The sequence below is a fragment of the Bathycoccus prasinos genome (genome assembly GCF_002220235.1).
Source record: "Bathycoccus prasinos genomic : Chromosome_6".
In the NCBI taxonomy this organism is placed as follows: Eukaryota; Viridiplantae; Chlorophyta; class Mamiellophyceae; order Mamiellales; family Bathycoccaceae; genus Bathycoccus; species Bathycoccus prasinos.
In genome coordinates this window covers 50,437-68,142 of record NC_024003.1, presented here as the reverse complement: position 1 = coordinate 68,142, position 17,706 = coordinate 50,437, and the positions used below count along the sequence as shown (strand labels likewise).

The 17,706-nt window shown below is 47.1% G+C and overlaps 8 protein-coding genes across 8 annotated transcripts; 3 read left to right on the top strand and 5 right to left on the bottom strand.

The window, feature by feature from the left end:
* Positions 1-58: 58 nt before the first annotated feature.
* On the top strand, positions 59-535 carry Bathy06g00360 (predicted protein; the record flags this gene model as incomplete). The annotated part of the gene is made up of 1 exon (XM_007512763.1): positions 59-535. One exon carries the CDS (start codon positions 59-61, stop codon positions 533-535), a length of 477 nt encoding a protein of 158 aa, XP_007512825.1.
* A 261-nt stretch (positions 536-796) lies between these two features.
* Positions 797-3,850, bottom strand: Bathy06g00350 (predicted protein; the record flags this gene model as incomplete). The annotated part of the gene is made up of 1 exon (XM_007512523.1): positions 797-3,850. One exon carries the CDS (start codon positions 3,848-3,850, stop codon positions 797-799), a length of 3,054 nt encoding a protein of 1,017 aa, XP_007512585.1.
* A 452-nt stretch (positions 3,851-4,302) lies between these two features.
* Bathy06g00340 (predicted protein) lies at positions 4,303-5,919 on the top strand (the record flags this gene model as incomplete). The annotated part of the gene is made up of 1 exon (XM_007512466.1): positions 4,303-5,919. The coding sequence occupies one exon, from the start codon at positions 4,303-4,305 to the stop codon at positions 5,917-5,919; it is 1,617 nt and encodes a 538-aa protein (XP_007512528.1).
* Positions 5,920-6,010: 91 nt separating this feature from the next.
* Bathy06g00330 (SEC-C motif domain protein) lies at positions 6,011-6,703 on the bottom strand (the record flags this gene model as incomplete). The annotated part of the gene is made up of 1 exon (XM_007512575.1): positions 6,011-6,703. The coding sequence occupies one exon, from the start codon at positions 6,701-6,703 to the stop codon at positions 6,011-6,013; it is 693 nt and encodes a 230-aa protein (XP_007512637.1).
* Positions 6,704-6,802: 99 nt separating this feature from the next.
* Bathy06g00320 (predicted protein) lies at positions 6,803-8,650 on the bottom strand (the record flags this gene model as incomplete). The annotated part of the gene is made up of 1 exon (XM_007512630.1): positions 6,803-8,650. The coding sequence occupies one exon, from the start codon at positions 8,648-8,650 to the stop codon at positions 6,803-6,805; it is 1,848 nt and encodes a 615-aa protein (XP_007512692.1).
* Positions 8,651-9,165: 515 nt separating this feature from the next.
* Bathy06g00310 (glutamate-gated ion channel neurotransmitter receptor family) lies at positions 9,166-10,521 on the top strand (the record flags this gene model as incomplete). The annotated part of the gene is made up of 1 exon (XM_007512343.1): positions 9,166-10,521. One exon carries the CDS (start codon positions 9,166-9,168, stop codon positions 10,519-10,521), a length of 1,356 nt encoding a protein of 451 aa, XP_007512405.1.
* A 63-nt stretch (positions 10,522-10,584) lies between these two features.
* Positions 10,585-12,264, bottom strand: Bathy06g00300 (unknown protein; the record flags this gene model as incomplete). Its single annotated transcript, XM_007512296.1, has 1 exon — positions 10,585-12,264. One exon carries the CDS (start codon positions 12,262-12,264, stop codon positions 10,585-10,587), a length of 1,680 nt encoding a protein of 559 aa, XP_007512358.1.
* Positions 12,265-12,688: 424 nt separating this feature from the next.
* On the bottom strand, positions 12,689-16,945 carry Bathy06g00290 (unnamed protein product; the record flags this gene model as incomplete). Its single annotated transcript, XM_007512545.1, has 1 exon — positions 12,689-16,945. One exon carries the CDS (start codon positions 16,943-16,945, stop codon positions 12,689-12,691), a length of 4,257 nt encoding a protein of 1,418 aa, XP_007512607.1.
* Positions 16,946-17,706: the final 761 nt, after the last annotated feature.

Sequence of the window (17,706 nt, the reverse complement as noted above, 5' to 3'; positions counted from 1 at the left end):
GTGTTCTTCTTCTTTGTCTTCTTCTTCTTTTGCTCCTGCGGGGAGCGCGATGATGATGATGTCGACGATGATGAAAACGAACCGATTTTCAACGTCTCCACATCATCATCACACGAGTTCTTCTTTCGAGAAAAACACGTTGCGGGAAGGCGAGCACTTTAAGAAAGTGATTGGGTTTAAGCCGTCGAAAATAGCCTCGTCGCAAGGCGCGTCGTACATTTCTAACCCGTGGAGGTTGAGAGACGCCACGGCGAGCGGAGAGGTCAACCACTGGGAGAACCCTTTGCAAGGGTACGTTTCGTTCGGTTCCGAAGGTAAAGTACCGAAAACGTTGGAGTTTGAAACGAGAGAGGCGATGGAGAAATTCTGCCAAAAGAGAGGGTGGTCGTTGGAAGTTCTCGAGAAGAAAGAGACGGAGCATTTCACGCAACGCGGGAGCTCGATCATCCCGGGCGCGGGGAAGATAGGAACGCAACCAAAGGCGTACGGCGATAATTTCTCCGTCAATAGAAAAGGGTTGCCGATTTGGCCGTAAAAAGAAGACGCGAGTGCGTGCGGGAAAGATAGCGAGAGTAAAAGAAAGGAACGGCGGTATTCGAGACGAATTTGTATGTTGGTGTTTGTGTGTCTCATTAGTTTGATATTGTGTGTGAATAAAAAAATGAGAGAGATTGCATTATTACCAATCCCTTCCTATAATAGTACGAGTACTCACTTTCGTATTTGTTCCATCTTTCCTATTTAATCGTTCCGTTTTGTTCGTCGTATACTTTTCAGTGTTGTTGTTGTTGTTATATTAAAGCGCACACAAAGCCAAGGAAGCTACCAAGAATGTCGCCGCAAAGTACACGAAAAACATGCTCTTCGCCGCAAAGTGGGTAAAGCCAGAGGAAGGCGTCGCTCCGATAATTGTCGGTTCGATACCAACGCAACTATCGAGAGACGGCGCGCCTTCGTGGACACCCATGTCGTCCGCGGCTATGTTCAAATTCTTTACCACATTCACCGCAAAGCAGTAGTGGTTCGCGTGGTTCGGCGTCGTCGCCGTGTTGAACATGTAATCCAAAACTTGCGCTCCGCTCGAATCGACTTCCGATACCCACGGCGCGAGGACTCTCCAGAATGCCCATCCCTCCGCTTGATGCTCGCGGTAATCTGCTCCACTGGCCACGTCTTGGTCTAACATCAAACCGTATCTAACGGCACACTGCGCGTAGATAGTCTTGATTGATTTCAAGATGATGTCGTGGTTGTTTTGGCTTTGTCCAGATATGAACGCGGCGGATATCGCGGCGTTCACCTTGGCCGTAACTCCATCCGAACTTAAGGTTCCAAAATTCGCCGCGCGCTTATTCGCGCGCCCGTAAATAGTCGTCGATCGCGTCGTTGCTTTTCCGAAATATTTCGCCGCCGCAGCGTCCCACGCATTCTTGTCCGAGATGCCTCGATAGAGGTCGGACGCAATCGCGTTCACCATGGTCGCGTCCCACATAGTTTTCTCAACCGCCTCCAATCGTGCCGGTTCTGAATTAGACGTCGCCGTGCCATCAGTTGCGCGATAGAGGAAATCTGAAATCCACGTCTTCGAGGCGTAATAAGCGTAAAAGAGATTATACGCGGGCTCGCCAGATCTGTCCGCGTCCGCCATGCCGCGCAAACCGTCCGATCTGTATTTTGCCTTGATCGCGGCAAAGTTTGGCGAGGTAACATCGAGGATAGCTTTGACGTCAGAAACGAGATTGGACGTCTCTAAAGAAGCGCCAATATCAGTCGTTGCCGTGAAAAGCGTAGTGTCACCTTCGGAGATGACCTTCGAAGTTGCCACGTTTGAACACGAAGCCAAAGAAGTAGCGTCTTCCAAGGAGCCCAAGTCCGAATTGGAGATGGATAAAGCATCCGTAATGATTTGTTCAACGAGACAATACGAGTGACCAATGACTGAAAACGGCCTCTTCGTCGTGTCGAAGATTTGAGATACGGTATCGTAACCGGAGCTGTCGATAGATTTGACCCACGGCGCAATGACTCTGAAAAACGCCAACCCTTCCGCCTGGTGTTCGCGATAATCGGTGCCTTCAACAACGTCGCGATCGATAAGCCACGCGTATCGAATAGTAGCTTGCGCGTAGATAATTTTGATGTTTTTCAACACCGTGTTGTAGTTGGCCTCAGTTTTACCCGAGACCAAGGCAGTCGCGATGGCACTGTTCGCTTTCGCGACAGTAGTACCCGATTGCGGGGTGTTGTAGTTGGCCGCTCTCTTGTCGCCGCGCGCAAAGACGGTGGAGTCGTAACTGTCGCCGGCGCCGTGAAACTTCGCCGCACCTTGGTCCCATTTATCCTGGTCGTCGTTCGAGTAGCCTTGATAGAGATCGCTGATGATCGCTTGCACTTGCAACGCGTCCATGACGGTCTTTTCGAGCAGTTCCGCTCTCGCGCCCGGGTGCGAAGATAAAGTCGTGCCATCGCAGATTAGATCGACAAAGTCAGAAATCCACGTGGCAGAACCAAAGTGCGCCTTGAAAGCGTTCCAAACAGGCTCGCCCGTGTGATCGGTATCAGCCAACGCGCGTAATCCCAACTCAGTGTACGTTTCCTTAATGGTCGCGTAGTCGGACGAGTCCCCGAGCAACGTTTTCACTTGCGAAACCGCCTGCGAAACGGACAAGTCTGGACCGACAATGGATTGCGGCGTGTATGTATCCGTACCACTTCTTTGCAAATTGCTCATATGCGCGTCGATTGTCGGACAGATAATCTCATCCATGTGGTCGTAAGTTCCAATCTCTTCGTCAGAAATCCCGCCGTTGATGTCCGATTGCAAAATCGCTTTTGCCGCGCAGTAGTTGTAATGCGCGTACCCTCGCGGAACTTTAGACGTGTCAAACATTGCTTCTAACGCCGTCGCATTGTTCTGCGAGTATCCGTTTACCCATGGTGCGAGAATACGAGCGAATGCTTGACCTTCCGCTTGCGCTTCCATGTACGCCGTCGCCGTTTTTTCGGCAATTGCGTGGTCCATTTGAAGCGCGTACTTAATGATACCTTGCGCGTACACGATGCGCATTTGGTGCTCAATAATCTCGTACTTTTCAGCTTTCGTCGCAGTCGACGTAGATTGTTTGCCTTGTCTAAAAGCTGCGTTGATCTTTACATTCGTAGCAGAGTTGCCGCCCGACGTCGTACCAAATTGTCCACCCAAATACTCCGAGCGATGATAAAGAGATCCAAGTTTATTTTGGCCGTAATACACCGCCGCAGCTCTATCCCAGTTGGTATCATCGTTACCCGTAGCGTAGCCCAAGTACAAATAGCGCAAAACGGCGTGAATTCCGCACATGTCCTTGACCGTCTTTTCAACCTTTTCGAGGGCTCCGTCGGCTGGCGCAGTCCCCGCCTTGGCGGCAGTGATGGTGTCCGTCAAGTATTTGGTCATGAACTTATCCGAAGTAACTCTCGTGCCACCATTAGATGGCGTGAACGCGTAGCCAGTAAACTTAGTCCAATCGTCGCCACCAGAAGCTTCGCAAAATTCATCCATGTACGATTCAAAATCTTGCAAATAATCATCCCAGTCGTACGGTACGATGAACTCGTCTTTGATGTGCTGCGCGCGCTCGGAGAGATAATACGGTCCGATCGTTTTCGTCACGCCGTCAAAATCTTTATCTTCTTTTATAGTCGAATCGTCGTCGACGGTATACACCAACCCATCCCAACCAATCTCTAACTCCGCCGCTTCCGCACCGAGTAAAAAAAATCCACCTCGCGAACTCGTCGTCGTCGGCCGCCACACGCCCCCTGACATCATCACGAGGACGATGCAAAAGCAGGTCGTCGTCGTCTTCATCGCGCGAGGAGGTTGAAGAAACACCGTATATCTTCTAAAAACAGCGCCAACAAAAGTACTGAAAGTAGTACTGAAAGTGCGTCGTGTCTGTTCTGAAACGCTCTTACGTGAGTGTGCGTGTTTATCTGTGGTTTTCTTCCCCGTAAAAACGTATCCTTTTCTACAAAAGTGGCACACGCCCTCTTTTTCGAAGAGAGCGGAAGAAAACACAGACAGAGGAGAAAAAAAGAGAGATTTTTTTATCATCATCCTCCTCTTTTTCGCAATAAAAGCAGACGATGATGAGCAGAAGCAGAGCAGAGAGAGGAGACACTTTTTTCATCGAAAATCCACATTTTTCTCTACAACAACTGACTGCCTTTGTTGAGAGCTGAGACGATGAGGATGTCTTTCACGATGCGCGCGCGACGAGTATACCACCACCACTACTGATGATGATGATGATGATAAAAATGATGGGACGACGACGACGACAAAAACGATCATCGCAAAAGCTGATTCTTCTTCTTCTTCTTTTGTTGTGTGCTGTTTTTCTTCTTCTTCTTCTTCAGGAGGAGGATTTGGTCGTTTTCGTGGTGGCGAAAGCGCCTTCGGGTTCGTCGTCTGAATCGTCGTTCGCCGCGTCGTGCGGGACGTGCCAAAGATGCGCGACTGTATCGGAAGAAGAAGAAGACAAAGGTTTTGAAGAAAGTATTGAAGAAAGAGGAGCGGACAAAAACGAGCGTTTTCGCCGTTCCTCTTTATCTTCTTCTTCTTCGTCCTCTGACGAAGGGCACGACAACGCCAAAGCGAAAGAGCTCGCGGAAAACGGCAAGAAGTGCGACGTGTGCTTCGGGTGCACGCACGTTTTGAAAGAGATGGTGAGAACGGTGACGATGAAAAATAAGACGTACGAACCGGAAATAGGCGCATCGCCGGCGACGCTGGTGAAAGTGAAAAGGAGAGAGAAGAAGACGACGACGACGAAGAGCGACGAAGAAGACGAGGAGTGGGCGATTGCAAAGATGTGGTGCGTGGGAGAAAAAAAGAAACCGGACGGCGCGACGGTGGATCAAGGCGGCGCCGACGTGTGCTATCGAAAAGAAGGAAACGTAATCGTAGACGCGACGTCGCCGCAGCGCACGAAAGCCGTGAGAACGATGCGGAATTCAGTGACGATGCAAAAGATTCTCGATTATTGCGACGCGTCGGAAATTTCCGTGCGACACTGGACAGAGCGCGTGAAGAGCGTGCATCCCAGCAATACTCGAAAGATAGAAACGGACGCGCTATTCATGTCTATCGCGCCGGGAATTTCAATCACGCAATTAGATGGACGGCTGGTGAAAAGTGACCCGATTGGCGCTCGCGACGCGTTGGCGAACGTCGATCACGAGTCTGTCGTGAAAGCGGCGGTGATGGATGCTTTGTTAGGTCAATGCGATCGACACGGTGAAAATATATTCATCGACGTGGTGAACGAAACGTATTCGAAAATGACATTCATAGATAACGATCAAATGTTTGGACGCGGTTGGAGAGCGTGCGTGACGGAGTCGGTATTCATACCAGGGAGCGAAAAGTTCAGCATTGCGAGATTTTCTAACTCACACGTAAACGGCGACGCAGATGCGAGGAGAGTAAAAACCTCGGTAAGCTTGAGCGTGATGTTGGATTACAGGTGTCACGCGAGAGATGGATTCTTGGGCAAAAACTCATTCGGGGACAAATTAGACACGTGTTTAAGTGAACTCGCGAATATGCGCATCGAAGAAGCGATGAATAAGTTTGAGTTTTTCGACGAGAAAGATGCAAAGTTCGTTCTCGAAAGAGCGAAAGGTTTAAAAGAGTTTGGATTTGAAAGAGCAATGTTGCGTTGGCAACGAAACTCGGGCTTGAAAAATGTAGGCATCGGTAAGAATTTTCGAGCATTCCCGTGGCCGGCCACGTGTTGCTATCCTTCGTTGTCACATTCGCAAGGCGAGAACACAGCTTTGCTTTCGTGCGAAACCGATACGAGTCAACGCTTGAAGTGTAAAGGTGGGGCGGACGCGTGCATGTTTTCCGGAGGCTGGGAAGCAGTCGCTTGATGATGACGATGATGGTGATAGTAGTAGTAGTAGTAGCGATAGTAAATGTTAGAAATAGTTTATCATAATACACAGAAGCAAAACGCGACAATCAAGCGCCTTGAATCCCATCAAGAAAATACCATTTCCCGTCTTCCTCTTTCCTAAACGTGGACAGCTCCGACTGCGTCTCCTCTCTGCCTCGATCGAAACCTTTTTGACCTCGCACACGGCAGTTATAACTGAAAGAAACCAGATGTTCCGTCTCGTTCTTCTTCTTCTCGTTGGCGATTTTCAATCCATAAAATTCAACTTTTTCGCACGTCGCGATCACGTCCGCTTCTAACGTGCTCACTTTCACTCCGCTCTTTGTTTTGCTCCCGTCTTTTTTGATTTCATTTTCCGAGTGCGTGGTCATAACGACGTATTTCGCTTTGCCTTTGGCGTAGGCTGAAAATCGAGATTTCATCAGAGTCACCGGGTCGGGTGGATATCGTTCCAAATCGTGATACGGGCGGCAACAGGACTTGTAAGAGCTAGAAGAGCCGCACGGACACCGTTCGTTTTCGTTCGTTTTACTAGTACTCGTGCTTGGGCCGTCATCGTCGTCGTCGTCCTCCTCTTTTTTTTTCATCAACTCGGCGGCGAATCCGCTTTTTTTCTTCGCGTGTACGAGAAGAATTGAACGACGACGAGGACGAGAACGAGGACGCGAGTGCCTTTTGTTTTCGCCGACGAGGACGATGCTTCTCGACGAGTAACGGTGGTTCAGGGATGATGATGATGAAGAAAACGTCTTCAACATTACGCGAAGATCCGTTCAAAGAGTACAAAGCACGAGTGCGTTTTTTGTAACGAGTTTTGTTCATATTTATTATACAAAGTCTCTCGCATCAGTTCTTGACTAACTGGACATCTGAACGTTGGCATCCACTTTGGCAATGTTCTCGTAAAACGCCAAGAAGTGTTTATGGCATATGTCCACGTCTTCGGTGCCCATCATTTCTCGAACAGAGTGCATGGATAACTGCGGCACGCCGACGTCGACGGTTCGGATGCCGGTTTGCGCGCTGACGATTGGACCGATGGTGGATCCGCAGCCCATGTCGTTTTTCACGACAAACTCTTGGGTAGGGATACCACTGAGTTTAGCGCATTCTCGAAACATGTACGCGGTGAGTGCGGTCGTCGCGTACCGTTGGTTGGCGTTGTGCTTGACGACAACGCCTTTGTGAAATAACGGTTGATGTTGTTCTTCATGCTTTTCCGTGTAGTTTGGATGGATGGCGTGCGCCATGTCCGCGCTGACGAGGAACGATTTCGCGAGGCATTGTTCGATGACATCACTCTCTCCTCCACTGCTGTTACTACTGTTACTACTGTTACTACTCAGAGTCGCACGTTTAATGGCTTCAATCATAACCGTACCGCCGCCGCCGCTTGTCGATACGGATCCAACTTCCTCGTTATCAAATAAAGCGATGGCGCGCGCCCCTTTGTGTTTCTTCAAAGACGAATCCTTCGAGGCGTCTATGAGCGCTTTCAAAGCGCAAAAAGAAGAGCACAAGTTATCGAGTCTTCCACTAAATATGAATTCGTTCGTCGCTCCTCCTATTTGAGACTTTTGCGTGTCGCACACGTTGAGTTCAAAATCGATGATGTCTTCCGGTTCGCACTTCAACTCCTCGGCGAGTATGGCGAGAATGATAGGATGATGCATCGTTTCACCTCCGCTAGAACTGCTGCTGTTATCGTTGTTGGCGTCCTTGTTTTTATTCTCTCTGTTATTATTGAAACCTTCGAGTTCGGCTTTAATTGCCGTGGCCAAGATGGGCGCAAAGTTCGTCTCCAAGTTTGGTTTAAAACCAGACTGGTTGATTTCTCGATCCAAGTGTATAGCCAGCGACGGTATTCTCACGATCGGGCGCTCAATCTTCACCAACTCGCTTTGGACTCGACCGTCGTTCTTCTTCAGCAAAACTCTCCCGGCAACACTTAAATCTCTATCGAACCACGTGTGCCACAATCCTCCCCCGTACGGTTGCACGCCGACGCCTATGCACCCGGCGCGTTCTTTCCGCTTGGAGACTGGTTTCAGTTTGGGACACGGCGAATCGGTATGCGCGGCGATGATGTGAAACCCATCGCCCGGGACGTACTCTCCACCCAAACAAAACGCCACGATGCAACTTTGATTCCTAACCACATAATATTTCCCGTTCGGTTTCAACGGTGGATTCGAATTCGAATTCGAACTCGACGACGACCAACTCTTGTCCTCGTCCAGTTTTACGAAACCTGCTTTTTTGAGCATCTCTTCCGCGTTTTTCGTCGCGTGAAATGCCGTCCAAGACTTGTTCAAATACTCCACCAACTCTTTCGCCACGGTTGGTGGTTCAATCGAGGATAACTTTTTCCTTTCGTAAAGAGAATCATCGTTGGACGAGGATTTGGTAGACGATGATGATGATGATGATGAGTATCTGCTTTGCTGTTGCTGTTGAATTCTGTTAAAAGAAAGAGGAGGTTTAATCATCCGCATTCCCCACGAAGGACAAAAACCGCAATCGCACTCGTTGTCAGAAAAAGTAGTACTGCCTGAAGAAGACGTTGAAACCAACACCGGTATCCTCCGAACGACGCGATGATGCTGATGCTGAGAACGTCTTCCTCGAAGGAGGAGTTTCGCGGTCATCATTGCCGCGCCGGGGCCGCTCTTCAAAGAGGAAGACGGGGACAACAAAAGCTTCATTCTTTTTTATCCAAACTGTCTTTTTCTTGCTTTTTTGTGTCGTCGGTTCGACTTTTTTTTTCCTTTTGTTTTTTGTTTGCGAAAAAATGAAAAAAGTGTCCCCACAAAAACACACACCTTTTAGAACAGAACCAAACGAAACGAAAATAATAATGCGCCGAAATTGCAAAGAAGAATTGCGCTGCTCGTGCTGCCGCTTTAATAAAGACGAGGACGAAAGAAGTTTTTTAAAGACGACGAGCAGATCTTGCGGTGGTGGTGGTGGTGGTAGTGGTGGTAGTGGTGAGAGTGGGAGTCGTTCTCGTCTGAAAAGAAAGCAACGAGGAAATTTTGATGGCAAGAAAAGGGGGGGAGGAATCTATGGTTTTCTTTCCTCCTCTTCTTCTTCTTCTTCTTCTTCTTCTTTGATATTTTTGTTGTTTTTCTTCGTGTTCTTCTTCGTCTGTGATACTGTGAAAGAAGTGAGAGGAGAAGAAGAAACAACAACAACATCGAACAGAATAAACGCGTGCGGAATGAATTTGTTAGAAAACGTCAACGACACAGTAAACGCAAATTTCAACACGCGGTTGGAAGGTTTAACGCTCACTGTGGCGGCTATTTGGGATCCCGGGTACGTTTCCATCGAAGGGGAAGCGGCGCCGACGCGAACGAGAGACTATCCGGACGTGTATTGTACCGATTGCGGAAGTCAATTATCGGGGTATAACTTTGACGTTTTCGAAAAGATGGCGTCGCTTGGGAACTTTAAAACGAATTGGACGATATTCGGGGACGTGGATTCGAGCAGAGGAGAAACGTACGAGCAAATGGCTTTGAACTTCACTCGAGACTTTGACGTGAGCGGACAGTGGTGGTCGGATACGGCGAGAAGGCGCTCCATCGGCGTCTCTTGCGGATATTATCACACGGACGTCACTCGAATGCTCACCGTGCTCGAAACTACCGGTTCAGATACCTTCTCGCTGCTCATGCTTTTCGCTCCGTTTCAGTCATACATTTGGTTGGTGCTATTCGCGGCGTTTCTTTTGGTTTCAACCGCGTTGGTGTACATCGAGCACGATTTTCACACCGATTCGAAGCGAGTAAATTTTAAAGACGAGTTGTGCCGCTCGTTGTGGAACACTTGGTGCCGATTTGCGTGCGGAGGTGATGCTCACGATCCACGCACGCATTTAGGTCAGCTCGTTCAAGGCTCCTACGGATTTCTCCGCTTAATAGTTGTTGCACTGTACGGCGCGAGTTTAACTTCTATTCTCATCGAGGACGCCAATACTTCCGGTACGATCAAAACGATGAGCGAATTGCGCGCCGCCGGTGGTAAAGCGATAATGTTTGAGGGCGATCCGCTCAAGTCACGCATATTAGCGCAAAACCCTTGGCTCATCCCGGAAGATGTTTCTAGGGGTGAAATCTTAAATACCACCGATTTTCGCGCTTTGCTCGATAAATACGGCTCACAGGTGGTCATTCTTTCGGCGCCGGACGCGCTGACCGTGGCGCAGAATTCAGATCTCTGTGACGTCATAGTCTCCGGCGTGGCCATATCCGCGGGAGGAGGATTCATTACGAGTTACGATGATTGCCTTTCGGATTTAAATTTTGTTTTTGATTCGCTCCTGATGACCATGGAGTCCGATGGAACGCTCGATTACATCACGGCTTCCTACGCGAATAAAAAATGCACGTCCGTGATCAAAACGGAAAGTCCAAAATCGAAGTATCAAGTTGGCTTATTTCGCATTTCTGGCATCTTTGTTCTCGGAAGTGCCGTGTTAGTTGGTGTTAGCGTGCTCTCAAAACTGCATCAAGTTGCGGATGGCGTCGCTTCAAAATCTCGCGCAAAGGAAAGCGGACAAACTGAAGGATGATGAAAGATTTGGGTAATCAAGGTATGTATAAATAGAATCTGTAATAAATACACGCGCAGCTAGCTAATTTACATTCGTGTCATCCGCCAAGAGAAAGCTGGCGCAACTCCAGCTATACATCCATCTTCGTATAGGCGAAGAAATGGAAATTCCCCCACTTTTTCCCGAACAGGATAATAAATCTGCCTCGTAAATTTCCTTCTCAAATGTTCTTCCGCAATAATACATGTATTGAACCGGTCGGTCGAAAGAATTCCATAAATTATACGAACGACACTTTGTGTTCTTCATCTCCTCGTTTTGCGCGTCTAATCCTTTCTGAATTATAGATTTTGTCGACTCGATCGGCTTGTCAAAGAGTTGCGGAAAATAGCACGAGCGAAGCCAATGACCAACCGTCGTCGCGTCATGTAAAATATTCCCCAAGGAGAAAGTGTTCATGAAAAGAACGTGAGGAATTGCTGGTGTCACCATGCCTTTCCAAAACTTATCTCCGGATTCCTCGTGTGCAAAAAACTTCGTGCCATTTGGGAATAAAATAGGAGCTTTAGGATTGTCGTATCCAGTGCAGCAGATGATGACATCTGCGTCAACCCCTAATCCTTTCGTGGTGTAAAGCTTTTTCCCTTCTAGATAACCAATCTCTCCGCGCAAATGAGAAGATTTCCGGTACGGCTGCATTCGCTCTGGTTCAATGATTGCGCCGTGAAAGTTACCGAGATCATACGTAGTCGCATCGAAAGGATTCAAAAGATAACCAACTTTTGCGAGAATAAACAAACCGACTCGAGAGAGCCAACTCGATCGCGACATATCAAAATCCAATCGAACTTTCATGAACACATATTGAAGAACTTTTCGCCATCGCGCGAATAGAGACGATTTGTTGATGAAAGAACTCTGAAAGTAAGAAAAGTTCGTTCCCCAATACGTCTTTCTAAACAACCACACAAAAGACGTGTAGCCTCGCTGATTAAAATTCCAAACCGTATCCATGGCGGCTTTAGAACCGCCGAGTACGACAACTTTATGCTTTCGCTCCAGAATTTCATCGAATTTGTTCGATGAAACATCAGCTGCTGCAAGAATCTCACCTGTGTATTTATTCTTACCTTGAGCAAATTCAGGCACTTTCGGTTGATGCGTCGTTCCGGTGTATATCACAAAATCTGCAAAGAGCGCTCGCTCTTCTTCGTCTTTGTCCGCCTCCGAAAATTTAGTGCAGAGCACGTTGAGTTTCACTCGCGAGGAGGACGAAGAGGTCGTTTGAACCATCTCCATAGACTTCACGCGCGTGGAAAGATACACCGTAACTTCGACTCTTTTTTCCGTGGTCATATTTTTCTCCGCGTTGCTTTTTTCTTCTTCTTTTTCTTCTTCGTTGCCGTTGGAATTTTGACCAAAATTTTGGTGTTGCGCACCCTCGACGACGACGACGTTCTCTTTCCGGAACAAATTTTTCATCGCGCCGTGGACATCTTTATGGTGCGCGTGATCGTACGGCGAATCGAATCGATCCCAGGGAAGTAACGAAAATCCAGCTCTGACACCGTGCGTTTGGAGATTATGGTAACACTGTTTAGGATTCCAGGTCCCACCGATGTCATCTTTCGCTTCGAGAATGATGATTTTGGAAATCGTCGAGTCGCCTCGGCGTAAAGCTTTCACCAACGCGACGGAGGAAAGACCGGCGCCGATTATGACGATCACTTTTTTTCCTTTCACAGGAGGCGGGGCCGACATCTTCGGGAGCCTGTTTGTGGTGCGCGTATATTACTCTCGAGTTGATGTGATGTGATAGATATATATCGTTATTCCAAACGCGGTGGGGAGGGGGCAATACAGAGAGAGAAAGTGAAAAGTGAAGAATTAAAACGTTGAAGGAGAGAGAGAAAGAGGATTATATGAGATGAGACACATAAACGGGGGAGGGAGGATCCGAGTGAGTCACCTTTAAATAAATTTTTGTTGTTTGTTTCTTTGGACGTTTTTCGCATTAAATAAAGTATTAAAGTGTATTATATTAAAGAAGTGCAATAAATAGGAATAATAAATAGGAGGAGGTCAATCCATTCCTGGTTGTTCGTATCCTCGTCGTCGAAATCATTGCCGTCGCCTTCGTTTTAGCTGCGCTGCATGATTATGTGTACAAAATTTTCCTTTTTTTTTACCATGCACCGTCGGGGGCTGTGAAGATAATCTTCGAAGAGTCTTTGACGACGAGCATGAAGTTCTTCGCGTCCACGTACGGTTGTAAAGTTCTCTTAAATCCAGACCATATGATCGTCCGCGGCACGTTGGCAACTTTTCGGAGCAACTTGCAGGTTTCCGTATCATCAACGCCGGGAATCTTATACTCCAAGTACGCGACCAATACTTTGTGCATTTCTTGCAAGTCTTGTACAGACATATCATCGCCGACTTCGTCCAAAACGAGCACTTCAGGAAGCGCGAGCAACGCTCTCACGAGCCTAATTTTGATGAGATCATTATGATCCAACAAAGCCAAGAGCGAATCCAAAGTAACCTCGGACCAGTTCGATTCATGTACGCTTCCGATGACGACGGAACTCAGGCCAACGAATTTGCAGATATCCCAGATTTTTCGAGAATCATAACTTCGGATTTGATTCAAAAACAGAGAGTTTTCTTCCGAATATTCAGCTAAGTCTCTCACGCGAGATTCAGCGTTTAGTATTAAGTTCGAGCGCAAACTTGCAGATTGCACGAAAGCGCCATGTTCGGAGTTCACCCGACAGGCGAAAAGCGTCGGCGAAATTCCAACTTTACCGGTTGTCGAAATTTCCTCTCTCATCAAGAGATTCATGAGAGTTCTGGAAGAGCCGTCAGAATTTCTTAAGACTCCGATTATACCACCCGTTCGAACGTCACTGACTTTTCTGGAAGATCGGTCCACTAAAGAGCAATTTTCAAAAATACTTCTCGAAGCGTACGCGACTGATACGTCCTCGAACACCAAGAGAGGCACGCCATCGGACAGAGTAATACAAGATCCTTCATGATCGCGCATACCATCTTCGTTCATTGGTATATTACAGATTCTCTTCTCTTCCGAACTTTGGAAGTTCAAAAGTTCCGCAATGTGCTCGACTTTGGATAAAACTTCGAGAACGGATGAACTGCAAACAAAGATCTGAACGCAACCGGTCAAAAGTTGAATCATGGCGGTCAAAGAAACAAGATATTCACCAACCGTGACTTTGCCTTGATCACCATCGTAGTCTTTCAAAAATTTGGTAGGCAACGCATAAAAGACGGCGGTAACGCAAACTAAGCAACCTTGCATCATCCAGGTGTTGTAGTAGAGATGATACCAACGCTCAAAGATGCCGCCGTTCAACTGGAACCAAAGTCTGTCGTACTGGAGAGAACAAAAATCGATGACACTTCTTAACTCTCGCACCAAAAGAGTATTGTGCAGAATAACGTGTGCTCCAGAGTACACTATCACTTCGAGCCTGTCCTCGTCCAAGCCGATTTTCAAGCCACGGGAGCATCTGAAAAACAAGAAAATGAGAGAGAATCCCAAGAAACCGTACGGGATCCCATAAATAAGCTTCATAAAGAGCATGCCCATATTCTCGCGGAATAAAAAGGCAAGAAACGCAGAAGCGCCAACCATTCTAAACAATTGCTCAAAAATTTCGTTCAATGGCTTCCAAAATTCTTCGCGAATCGCTTCGCAGTCGGTGAAAATTGTCACTCGAAAATATGGTTCCGAATCGTTGATGTGCGTCAAATCGGCGGTAGATAAAATGTTATATTTAAGCAACAACAGCTGCTCAAAGTGCGACTTGATCATATAAGCTCCATTGAAATAGTGCAAACCAACGTGAAATTTATAAACCTCGATAAACGCGAATGCCAATCCAATAAAAATGCAATAATCTGCTTTTTTAAGGATCAAACCTTCATCGAGTAAGAGTTGAAAGAGAAATCCCCACAAAAATGTTTCCAACATCGCAACACTGGCTTGCTTTAATTGATATTTCCACTGCATACCTGCGATATAAGGGACACTTAAACAATTTTTGATCAATACGAAGAGAGAATTATAAGTCCAAAATGCGCTTTTTCCTTTCACGTCCAAGCCGGTGGAAGACGAACCGTGCATGAACGGCTCACTTGGAAATATCTTTATCGACAAGACAGGAATCGAGGACGCGAATATCGAAGCGTCACCATATTTCAACGAAGAAGAGTCTTGGAGTCCTGATCTCTTGGATCCACCAAAAGAATTCATGGAGGTTAGTTTCTTCGTCGAAATACTTTCAGCTTTCGCGGCGCCGGCATCGCCGAACACTTCCCCAGGTTGGAGTATAAAGTGGAACCCCTTCAACGGCGAAAATTGCTTACTTTTCCGCAGGATTGGTACTCTCAACTTTGTAATTCCCGACGATACCGAAAAGCTAAAGGTATAATCGTCAACTCTGGTGACTGATGTGTTCTGACCTTCCGCGGCATATGGGAACCCAAAATCTTTATTGAGCACCGCGTGAGGAACTGTGCCCCATGAATCTGGAACCTCAGATCGGTGCGGTCCCGATTTGCACGTCATGTAAACATTATCAAGGCGAGTGTTACTTTCGATCGAAAACTCGACGCACTTTTCATCCGAACGACACGAGATCTCCTTCACGATGAAGTTTACTCGAGCCGAAGATTTTGACACCGCCGCGGGTTTTTTTGTCAAATCGACACCATCCAAAAGTTTAGGCTTTCCAGCTGTAAAAGGCTCAACATCGTGTGCCTCTAAAACTTCGAGAGATCTCTTAACCTCCACGTTATAATACGCACCTGGACGGTAAATCCATACCATCTGAATAAGCACGTACCCGATAAAAACGACCAAGCAAATAAAAATGATTTTGATGTCATCGAATATATACTCGTTCGGCTCAATATAATCTTGCCACAAGTGTGGGTTTTGTTTTAACCACTCGCACGCTCCGAGGGAGTATAATAAAGAGGTGTTGTAATTGATTCTTTCATCTTCGCCGGCGCCTTCCCAATTAGTCCAAATTTCGTCTCGCTTCGCAATTAGAGAAGTATTTTGGGTTTGGTTCACCAAATTCCACGACTCTTCAAACGTGACGCTGTATTTTGAAAATAAATAAAATGCATCCTGAAAGTATAACCGGTCTGGTAAATACGAAGCCTTCTCGAGAATATCTTTCGCAAAATCGCAAGGCGCGCTGGTGTGGTTCGCGGCAAAAGCCGTCGAGTAAGAAGATCTATAACCCGCTTCAACAAACTGGTTGTTCGCGCAGAACATCTCATCGAGCATGTTTACACGCGCGAAGCGATAATCCGAGACGACGCCAGCATCATTCACGTACGGCTGAATGAAGAGATCTGGTTCCCACCAATAAAAAATTGTTGGTTTGTCCAAATCTTCGGCAACTTTCACCACAGTTTTTGTCTTCGCCGGTCCAGCGTAGACAATCTCGAGCGGTGCAGCACTGGCAATGACCCGGATCTCATTCTTCTCAGTAGGAGGTAACCATCCAGGATTCTCGACGATGAGCGCAAAGCACTCGTCCAAACCGCCGCAATTACCTTCAGCCTTCTTGCGTCGAGTGCAACAATTCGCCGTCGGTGACTCCCAAGTCCAGTACACGCAGTCTAGAACTCCACCTTGAAAGTTTTTACGGTCTTCGCCCGAACAATGATCATCTTTCCAAGAAGCTGGAGCATCCAAAACGGGCAATTCCGATGGACGCACGAGATGAACTGGAGACGTCGTATCGAAACCACCGTTGGCTTGAATGAGAGAAAGCGTATCAAAATATTTGCCTTTAAGCGCAGCGGCGTTTATGAACCAGCCGTTTCTAGCGGATGGACCAAGAATGCCATCAAAAGCGACCTTGGCCGGGTTGGCAAGAGTCACCTTATCGGTAACGTAATCTCTTCCCGCTTTACCGCTTTGCGTCCAAAGTTCAACATCGAAAGATTTTTTACCAAGCATAAGATTGAGATATTGGAGCTGCGCGGTCGGATAAGGCCCATTCTCTATGCCGTTATCTTCTGCGTACGTCGCATATGAGTCAATGCAACCTAACCACGCGGTATATTCGTGGAGCTCAACTTCGTACCCGAGCTTCTCTCTCAGCAAAATCTCGAGCGCGAACGTCTGCATCGCCTGTGTTTCCCACCAAACAACTTCCAAGTTGATCGTATTTCGCAAACCAAGCAAATTAGAGAGAAAAGCTGGAACAGAATTCCGATTGGATACGTGCGTATCATCGAAGCATTGCGGTCTTTGCGTTGTCAAATGTTTACATATCGGCGGTTGCGCAGCTTTCGAAACCATAAATTGTGTCCCCGAAAGCACCAAAAAAGCAGTCAAAATTGTAACTGCCAGAGGGGACCAACCGCGCGTTCGCTTGAAAGATGACATCATCGCTCGATTGCAGGGAACGATGAACACGACAAAAAAATGTAGCCCTGAGGTATGCTTTTTATATACGTATTTAACGGTTCGAAACTTCCTCTCCTCGTTTCTTTTCTTCTTCTTTTTTATAAACCCCTGGGACTACTCTTAAAAGTCGATTTTGTTCTTGATAATTATGCAAATCTGTTCTCCAACGAACCAAATTCTCTCTCGTCGCTGCTTTCGTAAAGGCGATAAATATAAACAACTGCGCTCGAGTAACGCAGATCAACGACAACAACTCAAACGAACAAATTAGTATCCCGTCCGTCGATGTAGACTGAGTGTGAATTCTTTGGTCGCGTCTGAAGCGTTGAAGCGTGTGATAATGAGGAATTTTGCACGACGCAATATAAGGAGTATAAGGAGTAAGAAAGGCCGGTGTTTTTATAAATTGTTCAGAACAAAAAGGGGAAGAAGGAGATATTTATTTTTTGATAAAAACCTCCTCAAAAAAAAAAGAAGAGGACGCGAGCTCCAGGGGGTCAATCAAGTGGGGGACAAAAAAAAAAGAAGAATTTAGGAAAGGTCACGACGCAAAAAGAGACGCGAGACGACCGAAGACGAGATCAAAACGATCGCGAACGGAGCGATCTACCATCGCCACTCCCGCGTTTCGTCGTTTTTTCTTTCCATCTCTCTGTTTTCATCCCCTCCGCGCGGAAAGGTTGGCGAGGGGAAAAAAAAGAGAGAGCGCATTTTAAAGGTGTGTTTCTCCATATAGTCCTTTT